Here is a 25,528-nt window from a genome sequence, read left to right as displayed (position 1 = left end):
GCAGGAGCCTGCTGTCCAAGGGGAGACAGAGAACTGTATCCTGAGTCAAGTATTGCATTTTGTTTGCTGCATTTTTTCACAATTGTTATTCAGTTGTTTTAAGTCAATTTAGTGCTAGTGGTAGATGCTGGATTCTTCTTAGCCTGTGTGCAATGTGCCACGGGTGGCACATGACCAGGATTCAGCACCGAATTTGGTCCACTGGTTGCATCCTTCGCTTCCCCAGCCTGGGCCGGGGACTGACGGGGAGCATGACATGAACGTTGATCCATGCCCCCAGGGCTGGACTGACAGCCCAGGAGACAAAAGGTCTCAGTTCTTCCCCTCCAACAGGGACAACACGGGCAGCAACAGGGCAAGCTCCCCGTCACCACTCTGCTGGCATGGCTCAACCCTGCCATGGGACACTCCCCCCCCATAAGGGTGAGAATAGAGCTCAGCCAGTCCATATTGCTGCTATCATCCATAGAGATGCTACCAATCCGGGGGTCACTTACTGCTGTACCCCTGTCTGTGGAGATTTGGTCTCTGACCTACCAACTAGCTCACAACTCCTACTCCACTGACCAGCCATCAGAACAGAATGACTGGTCCATCACTGCCAAGCTCAGCTGGGATCAGACTGCTGGCCTGGAGATGAAAGGCTGTGGATCCCTGTGCCTTGAGCTCTTCGTCGTGTGTGTTCGCTCCTTTGGCTTGGCTAGCTGCCTGAAGTGTCCGTGGTAACTAGGAGCCATTTGCTGCCAGTTCGGGTCTCATCTCCAACATTTACGCCTGCTTCTTAAGGGCAAAACCAAGTGTTTTCCATTTGAGGTTAAGCAGCCACACTCCGAGCTGGGTGACTGTCCCAGCGTATTGAGCCCATTGTGCTCTGGCAGTAGAGGCATGAACAAAGGGTTAACACTGACGTGGGTAGAAGCCAAAGGTTTCTTGTATTGGGGAGGATCATGCAAATCAATGCTGCTTGTGTCCGAATGTACCGGATAAGAGTTTGACTTTTCTTTGGCATGAGCAGCCTGTATCCGCAGCCCTTCTCCTGGAGGCTGGGGACAGTTCAAAACCTCCCCCCCTGCTCAGCATAGCTCTGTCAATGCCCTTCCTTCCTGATCTGCGGGATCCCTGGGTATCCTAGTTCTTGGCGCATCACAGCTCTGTCAGGGCACCTCAAGCCTGACCTGCAAGCCCCCTGCTTTTACACTCTGAGGCCTCTCTTCAGCAGAGGCTTCCAAGGCATGAACATTTTTGGTAAATCAAGGTCTCCCCGGGCTCTTCTGACTGTGGCTGAAGACACTTGCCTTCCTCCAGGCTCCTGCAGTCGCTCCAGTACAGCCAGCCCCAGAAGCAGCTTGGGTGTGCAGGGCTGAAGGCTCAGGCTGCAGCTGGCTGAGGAAAGCTTCTCTTCAGCCATGGCACTCAGGTCAGCTGCTAGAGCACGAAGGGTGTGGCCACCAGAGGCCACACCTACTCCAAAGCAGCATGCAGCCACCGGGAAGGAATGGGAGAGCTACCAAATGAGGGGAAACACGAGGGAAAAAAAACTATGAAGCTAGAAAGAAACCAGAAAATCAGAGGAGGAAAACAAGCCATGGTTGGGTGTGGCACAAGGGGGCATGTGGGGGGGAGGGGGCACCCATCCATCACAAGAGAGAGGACTGCAAGAAGGAAGGGTTAGGAGTTGATGCTGTACGATTTGCAGGAGAGATCCACGCTCACTCTGCAGGCTTGCCAACTCACTGTCTCCAGAAGGTCACCTTTCTCTCTACCCCCATTTTCCCCCAGTACCTGGGCGCTCCTGTGGCCTACGTCCAGCAGATCTTGGTGAAAGCTACTGTCTCGCCATGGCACAAGAACTTCCTCGCTGTGGACGTGTTCCGCTCACCGCTCTCCCGCGTCTTCCAGCTAGTGGAGGAGATCAGAAATCACGCCCTGAGAGACAGGTAAACTCCCATTGATTAGAGCAGGGGTCGGCAACCTTTCAGAAGCGGTGTGCCAAGTCTTCATTTATTCAATCTAATTTAAGGTTTTGTGTGCCAGTAATACATTTTCAACGTTTTTAGAAGGTCTCTTTCTATAAGTCTATAATATATAACTAAACTATTGTTGCATGTAAAGTAAATAAGGTTTTTAAAATGTTTAAGGAGCTTCATTTAAAGTTAAATTAAAATGCAGAGCCCCCCGGACCGGTGGCCAGGACCCAGGCAGTGTGTGTGCCACTGAAACTCAGCTCACGTGCCACCTTTGGCACGCGTGCCCTAGGTTGCCTACCCCTGGATTAGAGACTCTAGAGAGCAGGGATACGGAACTGGGCCTGCCAGTGTCACACTGACCCCCCTTCTGACCTAGTGCTCTCTAGATCTAGCCATCAAGATTGAAATCCTTAGACTCCTGGAAATAAGGAAAGCAAGAAACTAGGTGGGCTTTGTGGCAAATGGTGTCACATCCTTTCCACACCCCGGTGTAGATAAGCTCATATTACTCCAAAAGTAATAGCAAAAAAAATTTTAAGTACATCAGAAGCAGGAAGCCTGCTGAACAACCAGTGGGGCCACTAGATGATCGAGATGCTAAAGGAGCACTCAAGGACGATAAGGCCATTGCAGAGAAGCTAAATTTATTATTTGCATTGCTCTTCACAGCTGAGGATGGGAGGGAGATTCCCAAACTTGAGCCATTCTTTTTAGGTGACAAATCTGAGGAACTGTCCCAGATTGAGGTGTCATTAGAGAAGGTTTTGGAACAAACTGATACACTAATAAGCCACCAGAACCAGATGGTACTTACCCAAGAGTTCTGAAGGAACTCAAATGTGAAATTGCAGAACTACTAACTGTGGTATGTAACCTATCATTTATATCAGCTTCTGTACCAGATGACTGGAGGGTAGCTAACGTGATGCCAATTTTTTAAAAAGGCTCCAGAGGTGATCCCGGCAATTACAGGCCAGTAAACCTGACTTCAGTACCAGGCAAACTGGTTGAAACTATAGTGAAGAACAGAATTATCAGACACATAAATGAACATGATTTGTTGGGGAAGAGTCAACATGGTTTTTGTAAAGGGAAATCACGCCTCACCAATGTATTGGAATTCTTTGAGGGGAGTCAGCAAACACGTGGACATGAGTGATCCAGTGGATATAGTGTACTTGGATGTTCAGAAAGCCTTTGACAAGATCTTTCACCAAAGGCTTTTAGGCAAAGCAAGCAGTTGTGGGATAGGAGGGAAGGTCCTCTCAAGGATCAGTAACTGGTTAATTGACAGAAAACAAATGATAGGAATAAATGGTCAGTTTTCAGAATACAGAGAGGCAAATAGTGGTGTCCCCCAGAAGTCTGTGCTGGGACCAGGGCTGTTCAACATATTCATAAGTGATCTGGAAAAAGGGATAAACAGCGAGGTGGCAAAATTTGCAGATGATACAAAACTACTCAAGATAGTTAATTTCAAAGCAGATTGCGAAGAGTTGCAAAGGAATCTCACAAAACTGAGTAACTGGGCAACAAAATGGCAGATGAAATTCAATGTTGATAAATGCAAAGTAATGCACATTGGAAAACATAATCCCAACTCTACATATAAAATGATGAGGTCTAAATTAGCAGTTACCACTCAAGAAAGAGATCTTGGAGTCATTGTGGATAGTTCTCTGAAAACATCCACTTAATGTGAAGCAAAAAAGCAAACAGAATGTTGGGAATCATTAAGAAAGGGATAGATAATTAGACAGAAAATACCATATTGCTTCTATATAAATCCATGGTACACCCACATCTTGAATATTGTGTGCAGATGTGATCACCCCATCTCAAAAAAGATATATTGGAATTGGAAAAGGTACAGAAAAGGGCCACAAAAATGATTAGGGGTCTGGAACAGCTTCCATATGAGGAAAGGTTAATGAGACAGGGACTTTTCAGCTTGGAAAAGAGACGACTAAGGGGGGATATGATAGAGGTCTATAAAATCATGACTGATATGGAGAAAGTAAATAAGGAGTGTTATTTACTCCTTCTCATAACATACGAACTAGGGGCCACCAAATGAAATTAATAGGCAGCAGATTTAAAACAAAGAAAAGGAAGTATTTCTTCACACAACGCACAGTCAACCTGTGGAACTCCTTGCCAGAGGATGTTTTGAAGGCCAAGACTATAACAGGGTTCGAAAAAGAACTAGATAAATTCATGGAGGATAGGTCCATCAATGGCTATTAGCTGGGATGGGCAGGGATGGTGTCCGTAGCCTCTGTTTGCTGGAAGCTGGGAATGGGCGACAGGAAGTGGATCACTTGATGATCTTGATACCTGTTCTTTCATTCTCTCTGGGGCACCTGGCATTGGCCACTATCAGAAGACAGGATACTGGACTAGATGGATCTTGGATCTGACCCAGTATGGCCGTTCTTATAGTCTTATGTGCCAGAGAAGCTGCCTGTGCTGTGTTCAGAAAGAGCTTTCGATACCCTTCTAGTCACAACTTTTGGCTAAGTCCTTGCTACACAGTGTTTGTCTTCAGTTCAGCTGCCCTTTTATCACATATGTGTGGATCGCTATCTGGTGATGCCGCACATTCGTCAGTGGCAAGTTATAAGCCCTCTCCTCCTGGTGTGCACGGTGTCTCAGATCACTGTGACAGTGTCCTTGATGGGTAGCCACTCTGCATGGAAATGAAACAAGGCTCCATGTGCTCCGTGCCCAGCTAGACCTCAGCTCTGGGACAAGCCTCCCATTTCTGTGGCAGAGAAATAATTTCCAAACCGGATGTTCTTGAATTAAATCTGAAATTAGTAACACAGTCAGTGGCATATTCCTGGGGCTTGAGACTCATTTTGACGTCAAATTCCTTTTAGTTTAGTCTGCTCCACAATTGTTAAAGTGCTGCAAAAAAACTGTATAGGAAAAAGCATATCCGCATGTTGAAGCTGTCAGTGGGGGGTTGGGCGTCTGGGTACGGGACAGCCAGGGCTTTTTCCAGCCAAATGATATGGGAGGCAGTTTGCATTTTTTGCCCTGGAGACAGTTAAGGCTTTGGGCAGTTGTCCCTTCTGGCAGGGACAGGGATGACCTGAAATTTTTGGAGTGGTTTGAACACCTAATTCCAGATCCCAGCAGCCTTGAGGGCAGCTAGCCATTCCATTGCATCCTGTCCCAGTCTCTGTCACTGCATCTGGCATTAGGGAGAAGCGCATGAGCCATATATACCTGCTAAACTGATCCGGGATGTCATAGTGAATACTGTTGACAAGAACTTTGTCACCATTAGGTTTCAGAGTCACTGCCTGACTGAGGGGACAGAGCAGAGTTCTGACATCTTCCAGAGCTGTTCCAAGCTCTCTGCAGACTCAGGCAGGCCTCACTACGTCAGTTCCCATGCAGAAGGTTGTCTTTGCCTCCAGGAGGACTAGAAATGTAGTTTTTTCTGAAGTGAAAGCCTCGATTTTGCTGGGTGCCTCTGTGGCTGGACATGGATTTTAGGGTAGATCCTGCCAGTTGCCTTGGCTGTGCCCACTCACAAGGAAGTACTGCTCTCTTTTTGGGCAATGCTAGCCAACCCTGGCCCTGGCAGCCAGTCTGCCACTGAGCCTTGCACACTCGGACAAGTGCTAGTGTAGACCCAGGCTGGGTCAAGTCGGATGCGTATCTGATTTGTTAGTGGGTATCTAAGGATTGTGTAAGCATATAAAGCAAGGCTTGAACTTTTATAACAAGATCACTTTATTGTGAATGTTAGTGTAAGCCCAACGTTAACACGAGTTCACACAGCTTTACCCACTGGGAAAGCATCACTTTGCAGTGCTGTGACAGGTGCTCTGAAATGGAGGCCTGATCTTGCAGTCTGTACTCATGTGAGGAGAGTCCCTGAGCAAGGGCTGCAGGCTTGTGCCTACCGTTTGGAAATGCCAACCCATCCAAGCCATATATGACATGCAGGGTGGTGCTGCAGCCCCACGAGTTCACCTGGCTTGGGGCATTCCCTTCGTTGTGCACCGCAGAGGAGTTTGGAGAAGATTTTGCTGAGTTGCTTGTGCTGAGCAGTTTTACTCCTGCTATATCTTTCACGCACTTCAGAGCCGTGTGACCCCTAACTAATCCATGCCAGAAATACTGAGGGAGGTTTGTATTATCATCCCACATTAGCAAATGGGGAAAGAAGGAGGCAGAGAGGTTACGGCCCAAGTTTTCAAAAGTTCCCACTCCTTGGGTCTGATTTTAGAAACGCTGAAGATGCATAACTCCAGCTAAAGCTAGTTAGCTACAGGTGCCCAGCGCTTCTGACAATGAGGCCCTGAGAGTCTTAAATTGGGTGCTGAGAACTGAGGCCCCCAGAATTGGTGGAGGCTTTTGAAATTGTGTGGTCACAAGCCAAGTAGTGAGTGAGAATTAGAGCTCAGGAGTGCATGGATGTGTTGCCTTTCTGAGATGAGCTGTCTGTGAATACCCTAACACGCTGAAGCTTCTGGTCTCTACCTGTCTTTCAGTTCTGGGATCAGAAGTTTGGAGGAAGTCTGCCTTCAGGTGACAGACCTCCTGCCCAGCTTAAAGAAGCTGCGAGACCTGCTACCTGAACATGGCTGCCTCCTGCTGTCTCCAGGGAACTTCTGGCAGAATGACCGAGAGCGCTTTAACTCCGACCCTAATATCATCAAAACCATCCACCAGCACGAACCAAAGACACTGCAGACATCAGCTACCCTCAAAGGTAGGAGGCTGAGTGGTACAGGTACTGGGAGAAGTGCCTTATCCCTGCTCTGCTGTTCCAGTCCCAGGTCTCTCGTGAGCCGATTGCCAGCAGTGCCAAATCGGGCAGTGGTTTTTACCTTGCGCAGAGTCTGGGATGAGGCCACTGGACTCATTCCACCTAGGGTTTTAAGTGGATTTTGACCCAGCCCTCCAGAGGTGAAAAGTGGGTGTTCTAACCCCATCAGCCTGCTGCCTGTGGGTATAGAGAGAACATCTGTGTATAGCCAACAACCCCCCACCCGCCCCATGCCCTTTGATCTGAATTATTCTAACCATGCTGCTTTCTCCCACCCTGTCTATTTCCGGTTGCTCTGAGAACAGCACTGATTGCGCTGCCCAAAGGTGGGGCAGATTGCCATAGGTGAGGAGTGAATGTTCATAGTGCTCCCTCTTGTCCTTTTATTGATCGTTGCCTGGAGTGACCCACGGGGTTTGTCCTCAAGTGGGCTACTGGTGCCACTGAAAGTCTCTTGCATTAATTAGAATAAGGAATCTGGCCACGTCTGAAGTCATGCTGTTCCCTGGTTCCACCGAGTTAGAGGATTGTTCACTTCTTTCTGTATAAGGGGATCCAGTTGAGGTCAGGACCCCTGTAATCCCTTCTGCCTAAAGAGGTGCATTGGAGCCTTAAGACTTATTGATTAAAAAGTTTCCCAGTTCAGTACCCAGAATGTGTTCAGCACTATACCACCCCAAAGGAAGACAGGGCTACATCTCCGGGGACCGTACCTTCTCCCAAGCAGAAAACGAATACACACACAAACACTCACTCTCAGAGAATGTGCTGATGTAGCGTGTGGATGTATAAGTGTGCACAGAAATGGCATGGGGTCAGCATTGTACTAGTGAGATTAAGTAGAGGAGGCCGGGCTTAACAGTCTGAGCAAAACCTCAAAACACCATGTCTTCTTGAAACCACAGCTGAAAACCTCACTCAGTCGTTGCTCTCTCCAAAGGCAGGTGACTGAAGTTCCATTTTACTGTGTGTGGCGGTGGGGACATGGGGTTGGGGGAGCCCTGGAAGGCAAAGGCCCTGCTGCTCTGTGGGGACTTGGCAGCCCTTGCAATAAGGTGGGCCGTGGTTCTCCAGCATCCTTTCCCATCTGGTGATGAACACTCATGCATTGTCCCTCAGTGACCTCTGTCCAGGCTCATGGTGTTAGGCTCCCATTGTGTTTGCAGATCTCTTGTTTGGAGTCCCGGGGAAGTACAGCGGCGTGAACCTGTACAACAGGAAGCGGGTGGTGTCCTACACTGTCACACTAGCTCTCCAGCAATATGATTCCCGGTAAGTGCTTTGGCTCTGCTGCTCCCATGTCAGATCACCTGCCTGTTGGGCTCCCTTCTTTGTCTCCTGGGAAGCTCGTTGGTTCTCTTTATTTGTCCTTTCGCTGTTCTGGATAGAGCCGTGCAGAGCACGGTCAGATCCTCAGAGGGAAGGCACTATAGAAGCACAGAGTATTATCATCGTCAATATAAAGCTGTCTGCCACCACTGGACGCATAGCACTGTCGCTTTAAAAAGAAACCAGCACACCCAGGAGCCACCCCAGCATTCCTCTGCTGATGGCTGCCCCTGCCCACAATCACAGTCCTCTTTTCAGCTCATATTTGTAGTGAGTGGAGTCGTGGCCCTCCTGGTGGCAGCTGGTTGGTCTGGGGAGTTGGCTTCAGTCCAGCTCCTGGTGGATGGGCTTCTACATCCCAGTGAGTGCCATGCTGGTTGGCACTAACTGGCTCTCTTGTTGGCCGTCTCAGCAGAGAGGGCACAGACTGAATGGGACTGGAGAATGAATGCTCCTCTCCCTCCTCCGGGTGGTGCCTTCAAGGCAGCCTGGCAGGCTGGCCGGTGGAAGTTTGCCCCGCTGCTGACCATGCTGTGCATTGGGGAGAGAAGCCTCCCGTCTCCAGGACTGTCTATTAGCATCATTCATCAGCACTACTTACCAAACACCGGCAACAGTAAACGTGTTTGAACCGACAGCACACGCCATCCCCCAGAATCAGAGTTCTTGGTAAACCCCAACACCCTTCTCTAAACACCTTTATTGAGGTCTTGCAGCTCCCCTCTTTGAATCCTCCGCAGGAACGCTGTAGATTTCAGGGGAACTTGGTGGTACCTGGTGATGAATGAGGTGCAAAACCTAGACAGGCAGAGCTGACCTTGCTCTTGGTTGCCAAGTATTGCATAAATCTATAGAGCCATGTTCCCAGCTGGCTGCAGCCCTGGGGCCCTCCTCTGAGGGATGCGTTAGGTGTACGTCATAGCACCAGGGTCACGTCCTTCTGCCTTTCTCACGTGTCAGGTTCCTCACCAGCCTCCGCTCCCGGCTGAAGCTGCTGCACCCTAGCCCCAACTGCACCCTGCGGGAGGAGCACATCATTCACGTCCACTTCAAGGAAGAGATTGGCATTGCTGAGCTGATCCCCCTCGTCACCACCTACATCATCCTCTTCGCTTACATCTACTTCTCCACACGTAGGTTTGTGGGCAGCAGGGAGGGCGAGTGCCCCACCCATGGGCTTCACAGCAGAGGGGGCACAGGGGCCTGATGGCACAGTACACCCTGCCCCACGTGTAGGGAGGGTAAAGCACCTATCTTCAGTGCTTGAGTCTCCTATCACTCCTGCAGCCAGGTGAAGCTAAATTTCCACTGGGACATAGAACTAGGATTTAGAGGGGAAGAGGCCCTATTAGTTTCAGCTGTTCCGTTCCCTGAGCCAGTGCAGGGTTGTTCCCTGTGGTATATCCTACAGGGCTCTGACCTATTCAGTTCTAAATGCCCCACATGATGGCACATGTCCCGCTTCTCCTGGGGGACCAGCCCACGGCCAGAAAGATCCCACAAATAGTCTGTGTTTGTGCCGTCAGGACCTGCCACTGATCTGAGGTTACGTATGCTCCTTTCACACGTGCCCTGGACCATCCTGTAGCTGGAATGAGAGTCTGTGGCCCATCCCTGCATTGCTCTCTTCTGCTGTGTCCTTTGGCTGGAGCGTGCCTCTCTGGTACTGTGTTGCTATGTCAACACCAGCTAGGCGCCCGAGGCCTTGAACCCACCACTACCATCCCTGTCTAGCGCGCTGCCTCTCGAAGTGAATGAGCACGCGGATCCTGCTCCCCATGATGGGGGAGTTGGCACTGGCTTTCCCCCAGTGATGTGGGCCTCGTGTTCTCTCTCACAGGGAAGATTGACATGGTGAAGTCGAAATGGGGCTTGGCCCTGGCAGCAGTTGTGACGGTGCTCAGTTCTCTGCTCATGTCGGTGGGTCTGTGTACGCTGTTTGGCCTGACACCTACTCTCAACGGAGGGTAGGTTTCCAGAAATAAGAGTCTCCTGCTAAAAGAAGGGACAAAGGGAGGGTGGGTGCTAACCTGTCTGATGCCGGCTACTTACCCCTTTGTGTCCAGGATTGAGGATTTTCTAACCATACCCACTTTCATTGCCTGATCACTTTCCACATTGCCTGGCCCTCCTTCCCCAGGATACTGATGGACTGGACGGCTCCTGGCCTCCTGGGGACATTTTGCTACACATCTGTCACACTTGGCTGCTGACAGATTAATGAAATATTGTGTCCATCTTTTCTCCCTAAACATCAGCAGCTTGGCACGTAGACAGCCTCTTCCTGTTCCAGTCACCATGGCTGGCATGCCAGTGGCAGGAAGCCTGCTCTGAATCAGACCGATGTCCAGGGCAGGAGGTTGTGTGTCTTTGCCTTTCCTGGCCGAGGTTCTCTGTGTTTTGCTCAGTGAGGTTGGACGAACCTGGTGCTCAGGGCTGATGGGGACTAGCAGGGAGGCTTTGGGGCTGTTACTGGTGGGGATTATTGACTCTTCCCTTGGGCGGCGGTGTTCATGTGTATTGCGATCCATGCATTGGGTGACCTCCAGGTTGGGTTACTGCACTTGGCTGTACCGAGGTGGGAAACTGCATGCTCTGGAAAGGCTCTACCAGGCACAAAGCTCAGCAGCCTTCCTGCTAAGTAACACGGGGCCCTGTGAGCGCATCACCCTGGTGCTTGCTCTCCGTAGGCTTCCCACTGAATACAGCGCCCAGGTCAAGATCTCTGTCGAAGCCCACTTGAGAGATTGCCTCTCCCTACAGCACAGCCACCCCCCTTGCTATCTACGTTCCCCTGGGACAGCGATGCTACCAGCCAACGGGGGAGGCTGGTGAGCACAGGAGCCAGAACTGTCTCAGGAGCCAGCTCTAGCCTGGGGAATTCCCTCCCACAAGCGCTAAGAAGGCTCACAGGTCTCACTGCACTTAGAACTCATTTCTTTTGCTTCGCTCGTGATGAGAGCAACCTGGTACGTTGTGGTCCATTCTCGAACCCTCTCTTCATGCTGGAGCAGCTGCCGGCACCTCTTGACTCCCTGCCTACCCCTGGCCCCCACAGTCTGGTTTCATAGGTAGGCTTACCACAGAGACCTGACTGCGAGGGATGGAGGATGGGGTCTTCCTGTGTGGGACACATGTAACCCATTTTGTTAGGTCTGGTGGCAGCTCCCTCTCTCTATAAAGGCTCTCACAGGGAGGGGTCCCACGGGGATGCATCTTGTCTCCCATGTGCATAGGGCTGCAAGGGGAGATCGTGAGGCATTTAGACCCTTCAGTATTTGAAAGGCAGTAGGATCTCTCTTCCTTTCATCAAACGCTGACACTCTGGTCTCTCCTTTCCCAGCACCTGTCAGAGGTGGGGACATGGTGGGAGCCAGGTAGCTTGGTCTGGGTGAGATGGAAGTGGTGCTGATAGGCCAGGGGAGGGTTGAGAGCCAGCTACCTGAGAGATCACCTCTCTCCCTGTGTCCCTTTGCAACCTTACCATCTCCTGGGGTTCTCTTCCTGCCGATCATGAGGGGTAGCTTTCCAGGCCTGGTGGCGAGGTGTCCTCGATGGAACCTGCACCCTCTGGCAGTGTGCCGGAGCTTGTGTTTGGCCAGCTTTAGGATGCCATGTCAGCCCTGTCTGTTTGCTCAAGCTTTCATTTGACCTGTTTCTGCAGCAAGGTTACTGGAGGGGAGGGTTTTAGTAGAGCCTTTTCTTATGTCAGGTCTCTCGCGCTTTGGTTTTGTACGGTACCATCATTAAGCATGCTGTTTGGAGGGCAGTACGTAGATCCTAGGATTACATAAGAACGGCCATACTGAGTCAGACCAAAGGTCCATCTAGCCCAGTATCCTGTCTTCCGACAGTGGCCAGTGCCAGAGACTGACAAAATTTGGTTGGTTAATAGCAGGGTCTTTTAATAAAGATGGAGCCGAGCCGTACTTGCTGGACTGGAGGATTCTTGAGGTGGTCTCTTTCAACAGGAAGTTGCCCAGAAGTGATCTCTGGGTATGTGTATTTGTTTCCCCAGTGAAATGCAGTTTCTACATGGCAGTTGTGGCCAGAAAGTGAAGAGAGTACTATGTCCAGCTGAAATGACAAAGGGACTGCAGGCAGGCGAAATAGAATCGCTTGAGTTTGCATTAGGCCAGGGTACCAGGGCTAACGTGTTTGTTGGAAAGAAAAATAATGCTCTGAGATCTTTAAGAAAAACCATGAATGGCGAGGGCCTGGGGCTTATCTGAAACCAGTATCAGTAACAACAGGCTGGGGTAACTGTCTAGTCCAGCGTCTGAGGAATGAGCGCCCCCTACTGAATCCCCAGCAGCATTTCCAGTCGGTGTCCTCCTGGGAAGTCTCCTGTCCCAGTACTGGCCCAGCTTAGCTTGTGAGATCTGTCAAGACCACAGCCCGAGGTGGTGTGACTGCAGACTTCTAAAGAGACAGCCGTCTCTAGCCTCCCAGGGCATCCAGAGGAGGCTATATAGCAGGCTTGAGGAGATGTTTTAGGGATCTGTGACAATTCAGATTAACTTTTCCCCTGGTCATGTTACAAACATTAACAGCGAAGGTGATAACACAGCTGTTTTCCTGCCCTTTTCCCTCTCCCTTATAGTTTGTGATTCTTCAGACATGGAATTTGCCCCAGAATCCACCTCCAGCCACAGTGTCTGCTCTAGAATCAGAGCTTTAATTAAACAAAAGATAGTTCTAGCCCTCATGGTGTGAAGATAACCAGAAAAGCATGACCTGAATTGAACTGAGGCAGGGAAATCTGCAGGCAGCCTGGAACAAGGCTCTGAGAGCTGTGAAGTGCCCAGTTCATTTCAATTCGTTGTTGACTCTGACATGCTGAAAGATGGTAACTGTTAAATATTGCCAGTGTTTGCTGTTTGATTGCTGATCCTTTCAGCAGAAACACCCAGCTGATGTGTTTCTCCCATCATACTATACTGCTTCCCAAGGCTTTCCAGGTGGGCGAAGTCCCAGCTATCCCTACTCAACTGCTACAACCTTCTGCTTCCCCTTGGCAGCTTCTGTGACGGAGTTACTTGGTGATGATGCAAAATGCGGCAGCACACTGAGAAATGGCAAAAGTGGGGCCAGCATAGAGTGAATGGGATTCCCTGGGAGCTCAATAACGCAGGAGTTGAGTGCCTACTCCGCTTTCCTAAAGAATGCAATAAAACCTGCACTTTCCTGTTTCAAAGGGAGCTACCCCCCAGTTTCCAGCCTGGGGTGCCACAGAATCATAGGAGATCAGAGTTGGAAGGGACCTCAGGAGGTCATCTAGTCCAACCCCCTGCTCAAAGCAGAACCGATCCCCACTTAAATCATCCCAGCCAGGGCTTTGTCAAGCCTGACCTTAAAAACTTCTAAGGAAGGAGATTCCACCACCTCCCTAGGTAATGAATTCCAGTGTTTCACCACCCTCCTAGTGAAAAAGTTTTTCCTAATATCCAACCTAAACCTCCCTCACTGCAACTTGAGACCATTACTCCTTGTTCTGTCATCAGTGACCACTGAGAACAGTCTAGATCCATCCTCTTTGGAACCCCCTTTCAGGTAGTTGAAAGCAGCTATCAAATCCCCCCTCATTCTTCTCTTCTGCAGACTAAACAATCCCAGTTCCCTCAGCCTCTCCTTATAAGTCATGTGTTCCAGTCCCCTAATCATTTTTGTTGCCCTCCACTGGACACTTTCCAATTTTTCCACATCCTTCTTGTAGCGTGGGGCCCAAACTGGACACAGTACTCCAGATGAGGCCTCACCAATGTCGACTAGAGGGGAACGATCACGTCCCTCGATCTGCTGGCAATGCCCCTACTTATACATCCCAAAATGCCATTGGCCTTCTTGGCAACAACGGCACACTGTTGACTCATATCCAGCTTCTCGTCCACTGTAACCCCAGGTCCTTTTCTGCCGAACTGCTGCCTAGCCATTCGGTCCCTAGTCTGTAGCGGTGCATGGGATTCTTCCTTCCTAAATGCAGGACTCTGCACTTGTCCTTGTTGAACCTCATCAGATTTCTTTTGGCCCAATCCTCTAATTTGTCTAGGTCCCTCTGTATCCTATCCCTACCCTCCAGCGTATCTACCACTCCTCCCAGTTTAGTGTCCTCTGCAAACTTGCTGAGAGTGCAATCCACACCATCCTCCAGATCATTAATGAAGATATTGAACAAAATTGGCCCCAGGACCGACCCTTGGGGCACTCCACTCGATACCGGCTGCCGACTAGACATGGAGCCATTGATCACCACCCATTGAGCCCGACAATCTAGCCAACTTTCTGTCCACCTTGTAGTCCATTCATCCAGCCCATACTTCTTTAACTTGCTGACAAGAATACTGTGGGAGACCGTGTCAAAAGCTTTGCTAAAGTCAAGGAATCAAGGGGGCGTGGCTGCAGAATGGAGGTGCAGCTTGCAGTGGGGGCTGTGGTTCTGCGTTGAGGGTGTGGACAAAGGGGGAGGGGAGAACGCACTAGAGGAAATGTGTTATACAATCCCCCCGCCCCACTCTCTCTCTCTCTCTCTCTCTCTAGGTAGCTATGTCACAATAGATAGCGGGTTATGGAGAACCCTGCACCCTTCTCCCTCCCCCTCCCCCCCATTTAATACTTGCATCACTTTCTTATGCAACCATTGAGAGGGCATTAGCCAGTGCCTGTGTGATTCCCACAGCGTGACCTTCACGCTACAGACATGCCCCTGCGGCTCTCTCAGCTGATCTGGTGTGAGTGCAACGTCCCCCTCCCCTGGCAGAACGCATTGGCCAGTGGGCTGGGGCCCTTTGGATCACGCCACTGCTACTTGGGAGCTCAGTCACCACACTTGCCCACTCCCATTCGCTGGCAGCTTGAGCGAGAGCAGCTAGCGCCGCCGGCAGCCCGGGGAGAGGGTTGTGGCTTTGCTCTTGTTTGGAAAAGGAGCCAGTGCGGCTTCATCTTGCCATGTTTGTTTAATGGATCAGTTCGGGTGAGAAAGCAGAGCTGCCGTCGGTGCCAGACTCGTCGGTTCCCTAAACGCAGCGTTTGACCTTGACGACAGGAGAAAGCTGTTCTGCCCTCAGTTACACGTGTGTGGCTCCTGCTGAAGCCAGTGGCAGCTGCTTGCGGGTAACCGAGGGCAGCGCTTGGTCCTTAGGGCTCAACACAGGCAGCAGCAAAGGCAGCCACCCGGATTGCTTTGCCTCCAGCCCCATCGCTTAGCCATCCTGCCTGCTGCTGCATCGCCACGGAGAAGAGTTTCCGTCTTGGCTCCCTCTCCTGCCCACCCCTTTCCGTGCCACACAAGCCCAGTGCTCGTAGTGCAGTGGTCACCTTTGGGGCATGGATTTCGGTGCCCCCACGGGAGAGGTCGATGTCTGTGAATGACTGGCTGGTGGTGGCAGAGAGGTAGCTGGAACCTGCCATGCTCAGCAAATCCTGGGTACTGGCCCTATGCTTGGAGCAGCTGTTTGCTTCCCCTGAACAGAGCCAGCCCGGCTGCTGTGAGCAGCCCAGAGAATAGTGGCAGTAGGAGGGAGGGGTGATGGGAGCCCCAGCAGGGGCCAGGGAAAGTCTTGTAGTTTTGGAAAAACGAACTCATTGTCCTCCTTCAAGCCAGGCCTCAGAACTCTCCTCTGCCAGGATGCGACTTGAGAGTGGATAGGCTGCAGTTGTGTAGCAACACTCATGGTGATCAGTCTTGTCTCACTGGTTCCTTGCGCTTCCCCATCTGATCCCAGCCCACGGTGGTAGCTGTTTAGGTACCCTGACGCGAAGGGGAAGAGGGAAATCTTCCCAGAGGCTGATGTCTCTCCTCACTAGACAGGCAGATTGTAATGGCTCACGCTGGAGCTGGATCAGGGCACTGGAGTTTCATGATGTTCCTGGCCTTTAGAAAGGCTGCAAGGGACTGATGGGCTCATGGGCCATGGAGCTTTTCAATCCAGGTGACTAGTTCCACACCTGGCCGGTGACCAAAGGCCAGCACTCACTGTGGGGAAGGAGTGGGGAGCTCTGGGTGTCCATGTCACTGCAAACCTATCCCCCCATCGGGCTAGCTGATGGGCTCAGGAGGCCCAGGTATGACATGACCCCTCCAGTGCAGGGGCAGGGCAGAGCAAGTCGGGGCAGCGCAGGTTCCAGCTGGTCTGTGATCAGAGGGCTTCAGTCTCCAGGGCCACAGGAGTCAGCAGCACTTGCTGATCACCGCAGCCTGACCTCAGACAGGCAGAAGGGATTTCGTTTCAGCGGCAGGAAGGTCAGTGTTAGGAAACCCCACTGCTGGGCCTTCAGTGCCCGTCCAGCTGGCACACCCCTCCTTTGACCCTCCCTACTGTACAAAAGGCCAGGCAGCTGTCCTCTTCCGTCGGCCTCCATCTGCATTGCAGTGTCCTGCACAGACAAGGCTTCCCCCTGCGCTCTCAGCACAGGCTTGCTCCAGGCATCAGGCATCCTTTGGGGGAGTTCCCCCCCAGTGTCTACGATTGTAGCAGAGCTGAGTCTTTGTAGTAGCAGCTGTACGGTGAGGAACCCGCTACCCATGGGCGCCTGCCCCTTCTCCATCCTTCCTCCCTCCCTCCCCCACCCCACCCCCCACACATCCCCTGACTCTCTCTGCAGTGGTTTGGTTTGGATAGTGTAAGGATTGCCTGGGGTTCATCAGTGGAGTTTGTGTTGGCGCCTGGCTCTGACTCCTCCCCAACTTGCTAGTTTTCGTTTACTGGCTGTTTATGGTTAGCTTTTGCTGCAGTGCTCAAAGCTTGGACCCTGGCCGAGGGCCCCCTGTGCTAGCATGTACAGACACCCAGAAGGGCACTGTCCCTGCCCTGGCAAGCTTAAATCTAACATAAGGATGGCACGTGATGGCCAGTCTGTAGTAACACGGTCAGCATTGCTGAAATGTTACCGCTTGTCTGAACCAGACACTGCACAACCTCTCGCCTGGTCGCAGAAAAGCACGGTGCGAGAGGGCCCCTTACTGCAGCTTGCTGAAGTAGCAAATGAGAGCTTGTAACCAGCCCTGCCCCGGACTAAGCTGAAGGGCGCCTGGCTGCTCCCTTGGTTCTCACGCTTGGCTTTGTTTTCCTAGGGAGATTTTTCCGTACCTGGTGGTGGTGATTGGCCTGGAGAATGTGCTGGTTCTCACCAAATCGGTCGTCTCCACGCCCGTTGACCTGGAAGTAAAACTGAGGATTGCACAAGGTACCCGTCTGGCTCTGGCAAGGGGGAAATTCCTATTCGCTCCAGCCCCAAAGGGGAGTGATTGTAATTCTTGGCCTGCGAGAGGGCGTGAAACAGCCTTGGACCGAGATGCTGTTATGTGGGAGCTGTGTGTTCTGCACTCTGGGTCTAATGTCCATTTCAGCTTGTTGCTTGTCAAGCCCAGGAGTTCCTGTAAGCCCATCAAGGGGTCCCCTAGTCACTGGGAGCCTGGAACACAGCCGTGGTTCCTCCATGCTACATAACCTGCTGTGAAATAATCACTGGCACAGGGATGGCTGCAACATCCCCTAGTATGGACCTTTGGTGCCATGTCTTCTCAGAGCACGAATGGCCAAAGTGCTGCCTACAGGCTGCATGCAGCCCCACGGGGGACAGGTTCATGTCTTTACTATGGTGCTACGCCCCCTGGGGGTGGCATAGCTCATCATGCAGTCCACTCATGCAGGCTGCTTAGCTCAAGGTGGAGCATTGCATGCTGAGATAGTCCAAGAGTCTGTGCTGGCTGCTCCATACATGTTCAGGCTGGCTTTTGGGCTCCTGGCAGGCAGTCAGAATGACTCACGGTTGAGCATGTTACCAGCCAAAAACCATGTGAAGAATTTAGCATGATCCCTTGCACATTATTCAAAGTGTTGTGCTCCCTTTATAGAGGGATGGACAAAAACAAGGGGCTCGTCCATATTTTGGTGGATTGGCTGTGACCCAGTGTTCCCTAGACTACAAGGGTTGGTCTCTCTGGGTAGCTGAGTAAAGGAAATTAATTTTTTCTAATCTCAGAAACTTCCTGTCTCCGGTAATAATAATAAGGCTTTGCTGCCTTCTGTCACGATCTCAGAGTATTATCCCCCTTTTACAGGTAGGGAATCTGAGGGACAGAGCCTTTTCTAAGTTCACTCGCAGAGGCAGACTAGAACCCAGGAGTCCTGAGCACCAGTCCCCTGTTCTAATCACTAGCATGTTTTGTTTTCTAGGCTTGAGCAATGAGAGCTGGTCTATTATGAAGAACATGGCCACAGAGCTTGGGATCATCCTGATTGGTTATTTCACGCTCGTCCCGGCCATCCAGGTGTGTGTGGTTGATCAATATGAACGGTTAAGGATTTTGTGGAGAAGAGGTGTGTAACCTCAGCTACAAGCACAATGGCAGTAGCTGATTTTCAGTAACAAGTTTGGCACCTCCCAGAGGATCTCAAGTGGCTTTATGCATTCAATACACAAGGATCACGTCACTCCCTATTGAAATGCAGCCACCTCTGGGGTTAAACCCAACAGCAGTTTTACAGTGTACAGCTGCACCACGCCACACTTTAGGACAGGAAATGAAGAGTCCTATCTCCGTTTGCAACTACAGGAGAATGTATAGTGTTTTGCCCTTCTCCAGTGCCTTCTCAAAGCACTTTACAAACATCAAATTTCACAGTGCCACTTTGGGGTATGTAACATCCTCATTTAACTGTTGGGGAAACTGAGGCAGGGAGTGGTGACGTGACATGCCTGATGTTGTACAACAATGTAGTGACAGCACTAGGTATAGAACGCAGGTCCCCAGTTGTTTGTTCTAACCCCTAGGTAATGCTGCCTCCCTTTTGAGGAGGCAGAATTTTATTACCAGAGTGAAGCAGTAAGACTTCCGTTGGCTATTGAAATCCGTATTGAACCCATGCCGCAGTGTGATGTTGGGGGGCTCTGCACTGGTGGATGGAGCTGTCTTTCAAATGAGATGTAAAACAAAGATCTAGAGCAGCAGTTCTCAAACTATGAGGTGGGCCTCACAAGGGAGGCACAGGAATGTGTCAAGGGAGGCACGAGCTGTGTGGTTCTGTTTTTTTATTTAAGAGCTCTGGCTGTCAGCCCTGGATGGCTGGGACTCATGCAGAAGACCGTGCCCACTCAGGACGCAGGGATAAAGGGGACAGCCGGAGTCCTGGCATCCAGGCTCAGGCTCTTCTCCCCCCACCCCATCTCTCACCAGGAGGCAACCCAGGCTTGGGCGGTCCTTCCCCACCCCAGTCCCTCACTGGGAGGCAGCCTGGGCATGGGCTCTCCTTCCCCTGCCCTCAATCCCTCCCCGGGAGGCAGCTGTCAGCCCCGGGGTGGCAGCGGTGTGGAAGTAAGGGTGGCAGTGGGGCGCTAAGTCTGCTGAGAAGAGAGAGAGACAAATACCACTTTTCACATTGCCACCCTCACTTCTGTGCTGCTGCTGGTGCAGTGCTGCTCTCCGCTCTGCCGTCAGAGCTGGGTGCCTGGCCAGCAGCCGCTGCTCTCCGCTCTGCCATCAGAGCTGGGTGCCTGGCCAGCAGCCGCTGCTCTCCGCTCTGCCATCAGAACTGGGTGCCTGGCCAGCAGCCGCTGCTCTCCGCTCTGCCATCAGAGCTGGGTGCCTGGCCAGCAGCCGCTGCTCTCTGCTCTGCCTTCAGAGCTGGGTAGTGGTATATGTACTTGTTTGGGGGTGGGGAGCCGTAAATGAGTGCAGACACAAAAAAGGGGGGCCTGATGAAATAAGTTTGAGAATCACTGGTGTAGAGCATTGATGGTATATAAGTCCCCAAATCACTTTTTTCAAGAGGTAGAGGGTCTTGCAGGGTCCTGGCCATGCTCCAGCCCTGTCATGCAAGCCCAGACCAAGTCTTCTCAAAGAGAGCTGACCAGATCACAGCACAGCATATGCAGTGAGAACCTGGTCCCTCATGATCACGGTATGAAAACATCACATGACTATGATTAAGTGATGGAAACAGAACCCAGAGGGACGATTGGAGTTCCATTTATCCTGCCTTTGTTTCTCTGGTGTTCTTGTTATTATTGAATGCGGAGTTTGTCAAACCAGTTTGTGCCAGCTTCATCAGTGAAATGCAGAGGGCAGTCTGGGCAGAGGGCAGTCATCAGGGATGTGTGGCGCTGTCTGTCTTTGGCCCCAGCCGCACGTGGGAACTTCTCAGTGGCCCAGCTGTGAAGGCTGGTTGCACATTGACCCTGGCCCATTTGAAGGGCTTATGAGTGGCATGGCAAAGCAAAGTTGGGTGCACGCATAGTGGGGTCAGTTATGAGACTGGTTTCTGACATCAGCTACAGACCATTCTTCACTCCATATTGACATTGCAGAGAAATATGGACGCACAACAGGCACCTCCACAACAATCACGTTCTTGGGTGGTTGAAGAGGTCTGTGTGTCGTGGTAGGCTCAGGTTTGCCTGGATCTTCTCAACCATTCTGACTGTAGCTTCCTCCCAACGGACGTGTGGAGGAATGATGTGGCTTAACACGGGGAGCATGGTGCTGGTGTCAGTCGAACCATCCTAGTGACAATGCACATGATTGAGTGTAGCTGTGTGTCTACTAACTTGACGTGAGACGGATGGAGCCAGACCGGAGCACAGTATTCTGCTGCAGAGTAACAGAGGGCTAGACTGGATGAGCATGGAGTTTGAGCATTTGCTCTCCATGAAGTCCCAGCCAATTTGCTTAGAACATTATGTGACCTCACTGTAGCTGCAGTTTTCCTCAGGTGGTTAAAACGTGAGAGATCTCTCTAGGGTTACTCTAAGTAGCGTGGGTGAGATTCATAGTTCAAGTAATGACCATTGAGAAAGATATTCAGTTCTTGAGGGCTCTGGCGTTGTGAAGATTTGGAACACACTTGAAACTGTCATGGTCGCAAATAGTTGTAAATGCCACTGATTACAGTATTCAGCCATCTTAGTCAAGTCAGTGTTTTGGGTGCTTTCGAGTACTGGGAATGACTATGCTTGGATGCCTGAGCAAATGTCATCTGTGTATGTGAACTTGCAGAACTGGTCAAGAAGGTCATTTGTGTACAGATTGAAAAGTGTCAATGGCAGCACAGAGCCTTGGGGTAGACCAGTGGTTTGTCTTTTTCACGTGCTAACGCCCTCTCCCATGTGTACTCAGAAATGTTTGTTGTGGAGGAGGAGGTCAAGGACATTGACTATCCATGCTGGGAGTGCTCTCAACAGTTTGACTAGGAGCCCCGTGTGCCAGACCATATCATATATGCTGCTGTCATGTCCAGAAATATGGCTCCTGTCTTCAGGTTCTTCTAAAAACTGTCTTTGATTAATGTTGTCAAAGCTAGCACTTGATGACAGGTGCTTCAACCTCTCTGAAAGCCTGTTTGCTCGATGCTGAGTATTGACTCCACTTCTGGGGAGATACACTGGAGAACGAGATGCCCCCACACTTTGAAAGGCACAGACCAACAGGGATATCATAGAGAATCAGGGTTCGAAGGGACCTCAGGAGGTCATCTTGTCCAACCTCCTGCTCAAAGCAGGGCCAATCCTCAATTTTTGCCCCAGATCCCTAAATGGCCCCCTCAAGGATTGAACTCACAACCCTGGGTTTCACTGAGCTATCCCTCCCCCGATGTTGGATAGCTTGCAACATTATGTGGCTCTTTCCCTGGTTGCAGTAGAGCAAATGGTGTTTGACATTGGCCAGGTCTTCTGAAATCACTCTATGTTGACTACTCGCATGAAGAACTGCACTAGCCACTGATGAGCACAAGTCCTAAGGTGCTTCAGAAACTCTAGCGATATGTTGTCATAGCCAGCAGCAATGCCAATCCTAGTATCACTCAGAATTTTGTCTAACGCTGTGGCTGTGAACGGCTCTCTGTGTTGTTGAGTGGCATTCCTCCGATAGAACTGATGCTATTAGTCATGGACTTGTTGTCGGACCTGCTTCTCATTTGGGGCCTTTGACGCATTCAGCAGGTGGGTGTTTGCTTGGTTTGACGTGACAGGTGGACCGCTTAGGGCTGGTGGTTGCTGAGCTGCAGCGAGACAGTGAATCGAATTCCAACATTTCTGGCTTGAGCGAATGCCATCTAGACTCCAAGTCATCTCTTCCCATCATGCCCATCCAGCAGCATCCAGTGACTCACTTAGACTCCCACTCGTCTCATTCTTCTCTCCTCTTACAGAAGGAGAGAAGAGACGAATGGGACGAGTGGGAGATGGGGCATGTCAGTGGGGTTGTGGAAGAAGGTACCACTATGCCCCACACCCATGTGTGTCCTTGGCCAGCAGGTTGCCAGCATGGCTTTTGCTTGTGCCAGGTCGGGGCACGAGGTATGTGGTCACACTCATTCTGTGCTTTGTACATGGTTTTGTCTTTCTTGGGGTGCAGACTTGCATACTCTGGCTTCCCTAGGCAGAGCCCCACAGCGATGCTGTCTAAGAGTGGCTGCTGCTCTGCGGGAGTCTGGTGTGTGTGTCTCCCTTATCTTTGTCTCTGGGAGCGAAGGACACAGCAGAGATAACATGCTGCCCTTGTGTCACAGAGTCCAAGGAGCCCTGGCAATAGGGAGCTGGGCTGCATAAATCTGGCAGGGACCTTTGCTCGTGGTTGCCCAAGGGAGCAGTGCAGTGCTGAAGTCATCTAGGCACCGCATGGTACAGAGAGCAGCAGCAGAGGGAAGAGGAATTCCCACTGTCCAAGGCCTGGGATCAGCTCCAAACATTTGGACAGGCCGCCTCCTCTCAATCACACCCAGGCAGCCCATCCGAGTTGGGGGAGGAGAATTTGCCCCCCCCCCCCCAGCTGCTGCTCTCCCCATGCCTAAAGCAGGGAGCCATTTTGCAAGCACTCTGGTACAAGTTATAATGATGGGAGCCTCTTCCCAGGAATTGCAGACGTGCAGGACGCCCATTCTCCGGGGCTGGCGGCCCAATGAAGGCCTTGTGGAGAAACCCCAGGCCCTGAGACATTGTATGCACCTTGGTGCTTTGGGGAGTAGTCCTGTGTCCTCCTGCTCCTGCCAATGCCCTGCCTACCTTGCTCATGTGAAACATCTGACAGTCACAGACTGAGGGCCCAGTCTTGCTCTCACTGAAATCCATGAGAGCTTTGCTGCGGACGGAACAGGATCAGGGTCTGCCTGGTTCGTAGCCTTTCACTACTGGCATTCCCAGGATCAGGTGTGTCTTGGCTCCCAAGTGCCATGTGGAATTCTGTACAGAGCAGAGCTGGCCCAGCCTTTGTGGAGTCCCTGGTTGTGGCGGGCTTTTGTTCCCTTCTGGACCCTTGTCTAGAGGGTGGATTTGGCCTTGTGCTCCTGTGTCCCGCCCCTCCCAAAATCTCCAGCCCAGCTGCTGGGGAAGGAGCAGAAGGAAATATCTAGCCAGGAGATGCCTTTCCTTGTGGCTTTGTTGTCCGAGGGGGCAGCTGATCCAGTGATGAATTACGCCCCCTCATATGGCCTACTAGGCCTGTAAATTGCCAATTCCACCTGTGGCTCCAAGCAGTTGTTTGTGTTGCTTGGGTTTGAGAATAGCCCTGGCAGGCTGGGGAAGCCTCTCGGTTAGATTGGAAGGCCTGGAGGAGCCGGTCTCTCCCTGTTACCACTAGGCGCTTTCCGTCCCAATGTGCCTGGATTGAGGCAGTGCGTGACCAGCACTGCATGTGAGGCGGGGAGGCCAATCAGGCCGAGGACCCATAACAAGTGGCTCTTGGTGACCCCCATTTGAGTGGCTGCAGCCTGACTGGCTTCGCAATGGGTGAAATTGCAGTTCCCAGGGGCTGCGGCCAGCAGGCTCTACAAGGGATTTCTGCTGCGTCTCCAGGGGCTTTTATCTATAACTCACGCTCCTGCCTTGTCCCCTGGCCCTTGTCAGTGGTAGAAAACGCTGACAGGAGTCTGGTTCTCAGATGGTAGAAGAGTCACCCTCCGAAATGCCTTCCTATGGGGAGAAAGTTTGGTTTGGAGCCCTTTGCGGGACACTTGGTGCTGGGTTTGGGGTGACTGATTACATTTGTTTTGTTGTGGTTTAGGGCTCAGTTCATTTCCCTTCATCAGAAAGGTTGGAATTTTTGTTTCAGAGTAACAGCCGTGTTAGTCTGTATTCGCAAAAAGAAAAGGAGGACTTGTGGCACCTTAGAGACTAACCAATTTATTAGAGCATAAGCAATTTTTGTGTAATCCTTGTGCCTGCAATGACACCTGCTGGTGAGAGCTGAGCATTGCATGGGGTCTGAGAAACCAGCTTCATCACTATCCTGACAGGTTCATAGTGGTTAGAAATTGAAAAGACCTGTTAGCTCATGGAATCCATCCACCTCCATGGAAAGGGTTTGGGGACGGCAAAGTGTCTGTTTGGTGGACAGTGTGAAATGATTGTTGGAGGTCTAAGGCCAGGTCACGTCGCAAAACCACCAGCACTGCTGGCATAAACTGGCCTGGTTGTAGAAGTAATTGACTAGCCTCAGAACTCCCTGCATCCCTGTAGGACACCGATCCTCAGACTGAGGCTCGGGAGCGGCAAGCAGCTCTTTAATGTGTCTCCTGCAGCTCTTTGCAGCATGTGATATTAAATCATGGTGTGACTGAATACAGAGTGCTAGAGTAAATGAGACAATGAGTCACACTCAGGTGGCTGTTTTGGGGAACGGTGATTGCTAATTTGGCTCCTGAAGCACTGAGGTCTGAGTATCACTGCTCTAGGAGGTACCTTCAGGTCAGGGGTGAGGCTAATTGATGGAGTGGTGCCAAGAAAGCTGGCACTGCTGCTGACTGGGGGGCATTGTGATCTAGTGGTTAGTTCACGTGACTGGGAATCGGGGGTCATGAGTTTAGGTCCCAGCTCTGCCACTGCCTTGCTCTGTGGACTCAAATAATTTTGCCTCAGTTTACCCAAAGTACTTTGAGACTTTTGGATGATCAGTGCAAAGAATGTTAGGCCTGTCCCATGACTGCACAGTCTCCAGAGTTATCAGCTGGGCACCTTCCGCCAGAACGAACATCACACACACCAAGGTAACCAGAGTACTGATAACAGGGATTGCCAGTAGAATACACTCATGGCTGTGCCATAGACAGGCCTTTGCTGTGCTGCTTACTCTGGGGTTAGAAGACTTGCCGTGAGCTCAGAGAGCCCTCTGCTGACCCATGGACATGTTGTGTCCTGCAGGAGTTTTGCCTCTTTGCTGTGGTTGGCCTAGTGTCTGACTTCTTCCTACAGATGTTTTTCTTCACCACCGTGTTGTCCATTGACATTCGCCGGATGGAGGTAGGTGACGGGCACGGGAGGTAGGTTTTCACGCTTGACCTTTCTGCGGCTGTGCCAGGCAGCGAGACCAGGACAGCTTATTCCTGTGCTTTTCATGGCGTGACTGAGCGTGAGCAGGCTGGTTTGGATGGACAGGAGTGCATGCCAGGCATCCGGATGTGGGGGTGAGTGGGTAGGGCAGGGGAACAGCAGCAAGGGCGGTTGGGTGTGA

The 25,528-nt window shown here is 51.3% G+C and overlaps 1 protein-coding gene across 11 annotated transcripts in view; it reads left to right on the top strand.

Annotated features, from left to right (window-relative positions):
• The window catches only part of SCAP (SREBF chaperone), a 107,255-nt gene that overhangs the window by 67,411 nt on the left and 14,316 nt on the right, over window positions 1-25,528 (top strand). For 8 of the 11 annotated variants that reach the window (XM_073334909.2, XM_073334908.2, XM_073334905.2 and 5 more), the window contains 8 exons: window positions 1,780-1,937; window positions 6,479-6,699; window positions 7,923-8,028; window positions 9,046-9,218; window positions 9,926-10,052; window positions 17,156-17,268; window positions 18,261-18,355; window positions 25,219-25,317. In XM_073334909.2, coding sequence (XP_073191010.1) covers window positions 1,780-1,937; window positions 6,479-6,699; window positions 7,923-8,028; window positions 9,046-9,218; window positions 9,926-10,052; window positions 17,156-17,268; window positions 18,261-18,355; window positions 25,219-25,317 — 1,092 coding nt within the window. Of the gene's footprint in view, window positions 1-1,779; window positions 1,938-6,478; window positions 6,700-7,903; window positions 8,029-9,045; window positions 9,219-9,925; window positions 10,053-17,155; window positions 17,269-18,260; window positions 18,356-25,218; window positions 25,318-25,528 lie in introns of those variants that run through there. The other 3 variants (XM_073334911.2, XM_073334914.2, XM_073334910.2) reach the window with 3 other exon arrangements.

This window comes from Lepidochelys kempii, chromosome 2 (genome assembly GCF_965140285.1).
Source record: "Lepidochelys kempii isolate rLepKem1 chromosome 2, rLepKem1.hap1, whole genome shotgun sequence".
Taxonomy (NCBI): domain Eukaryota; kingdom Metazoa; phylum Chordata; order Testudines; family Cheloniidae; genus Lepidochelys; species Lepidochelys kempii.
This window is presented reverse-complemented; position numbering and strand designations above follow the sequence as displayed.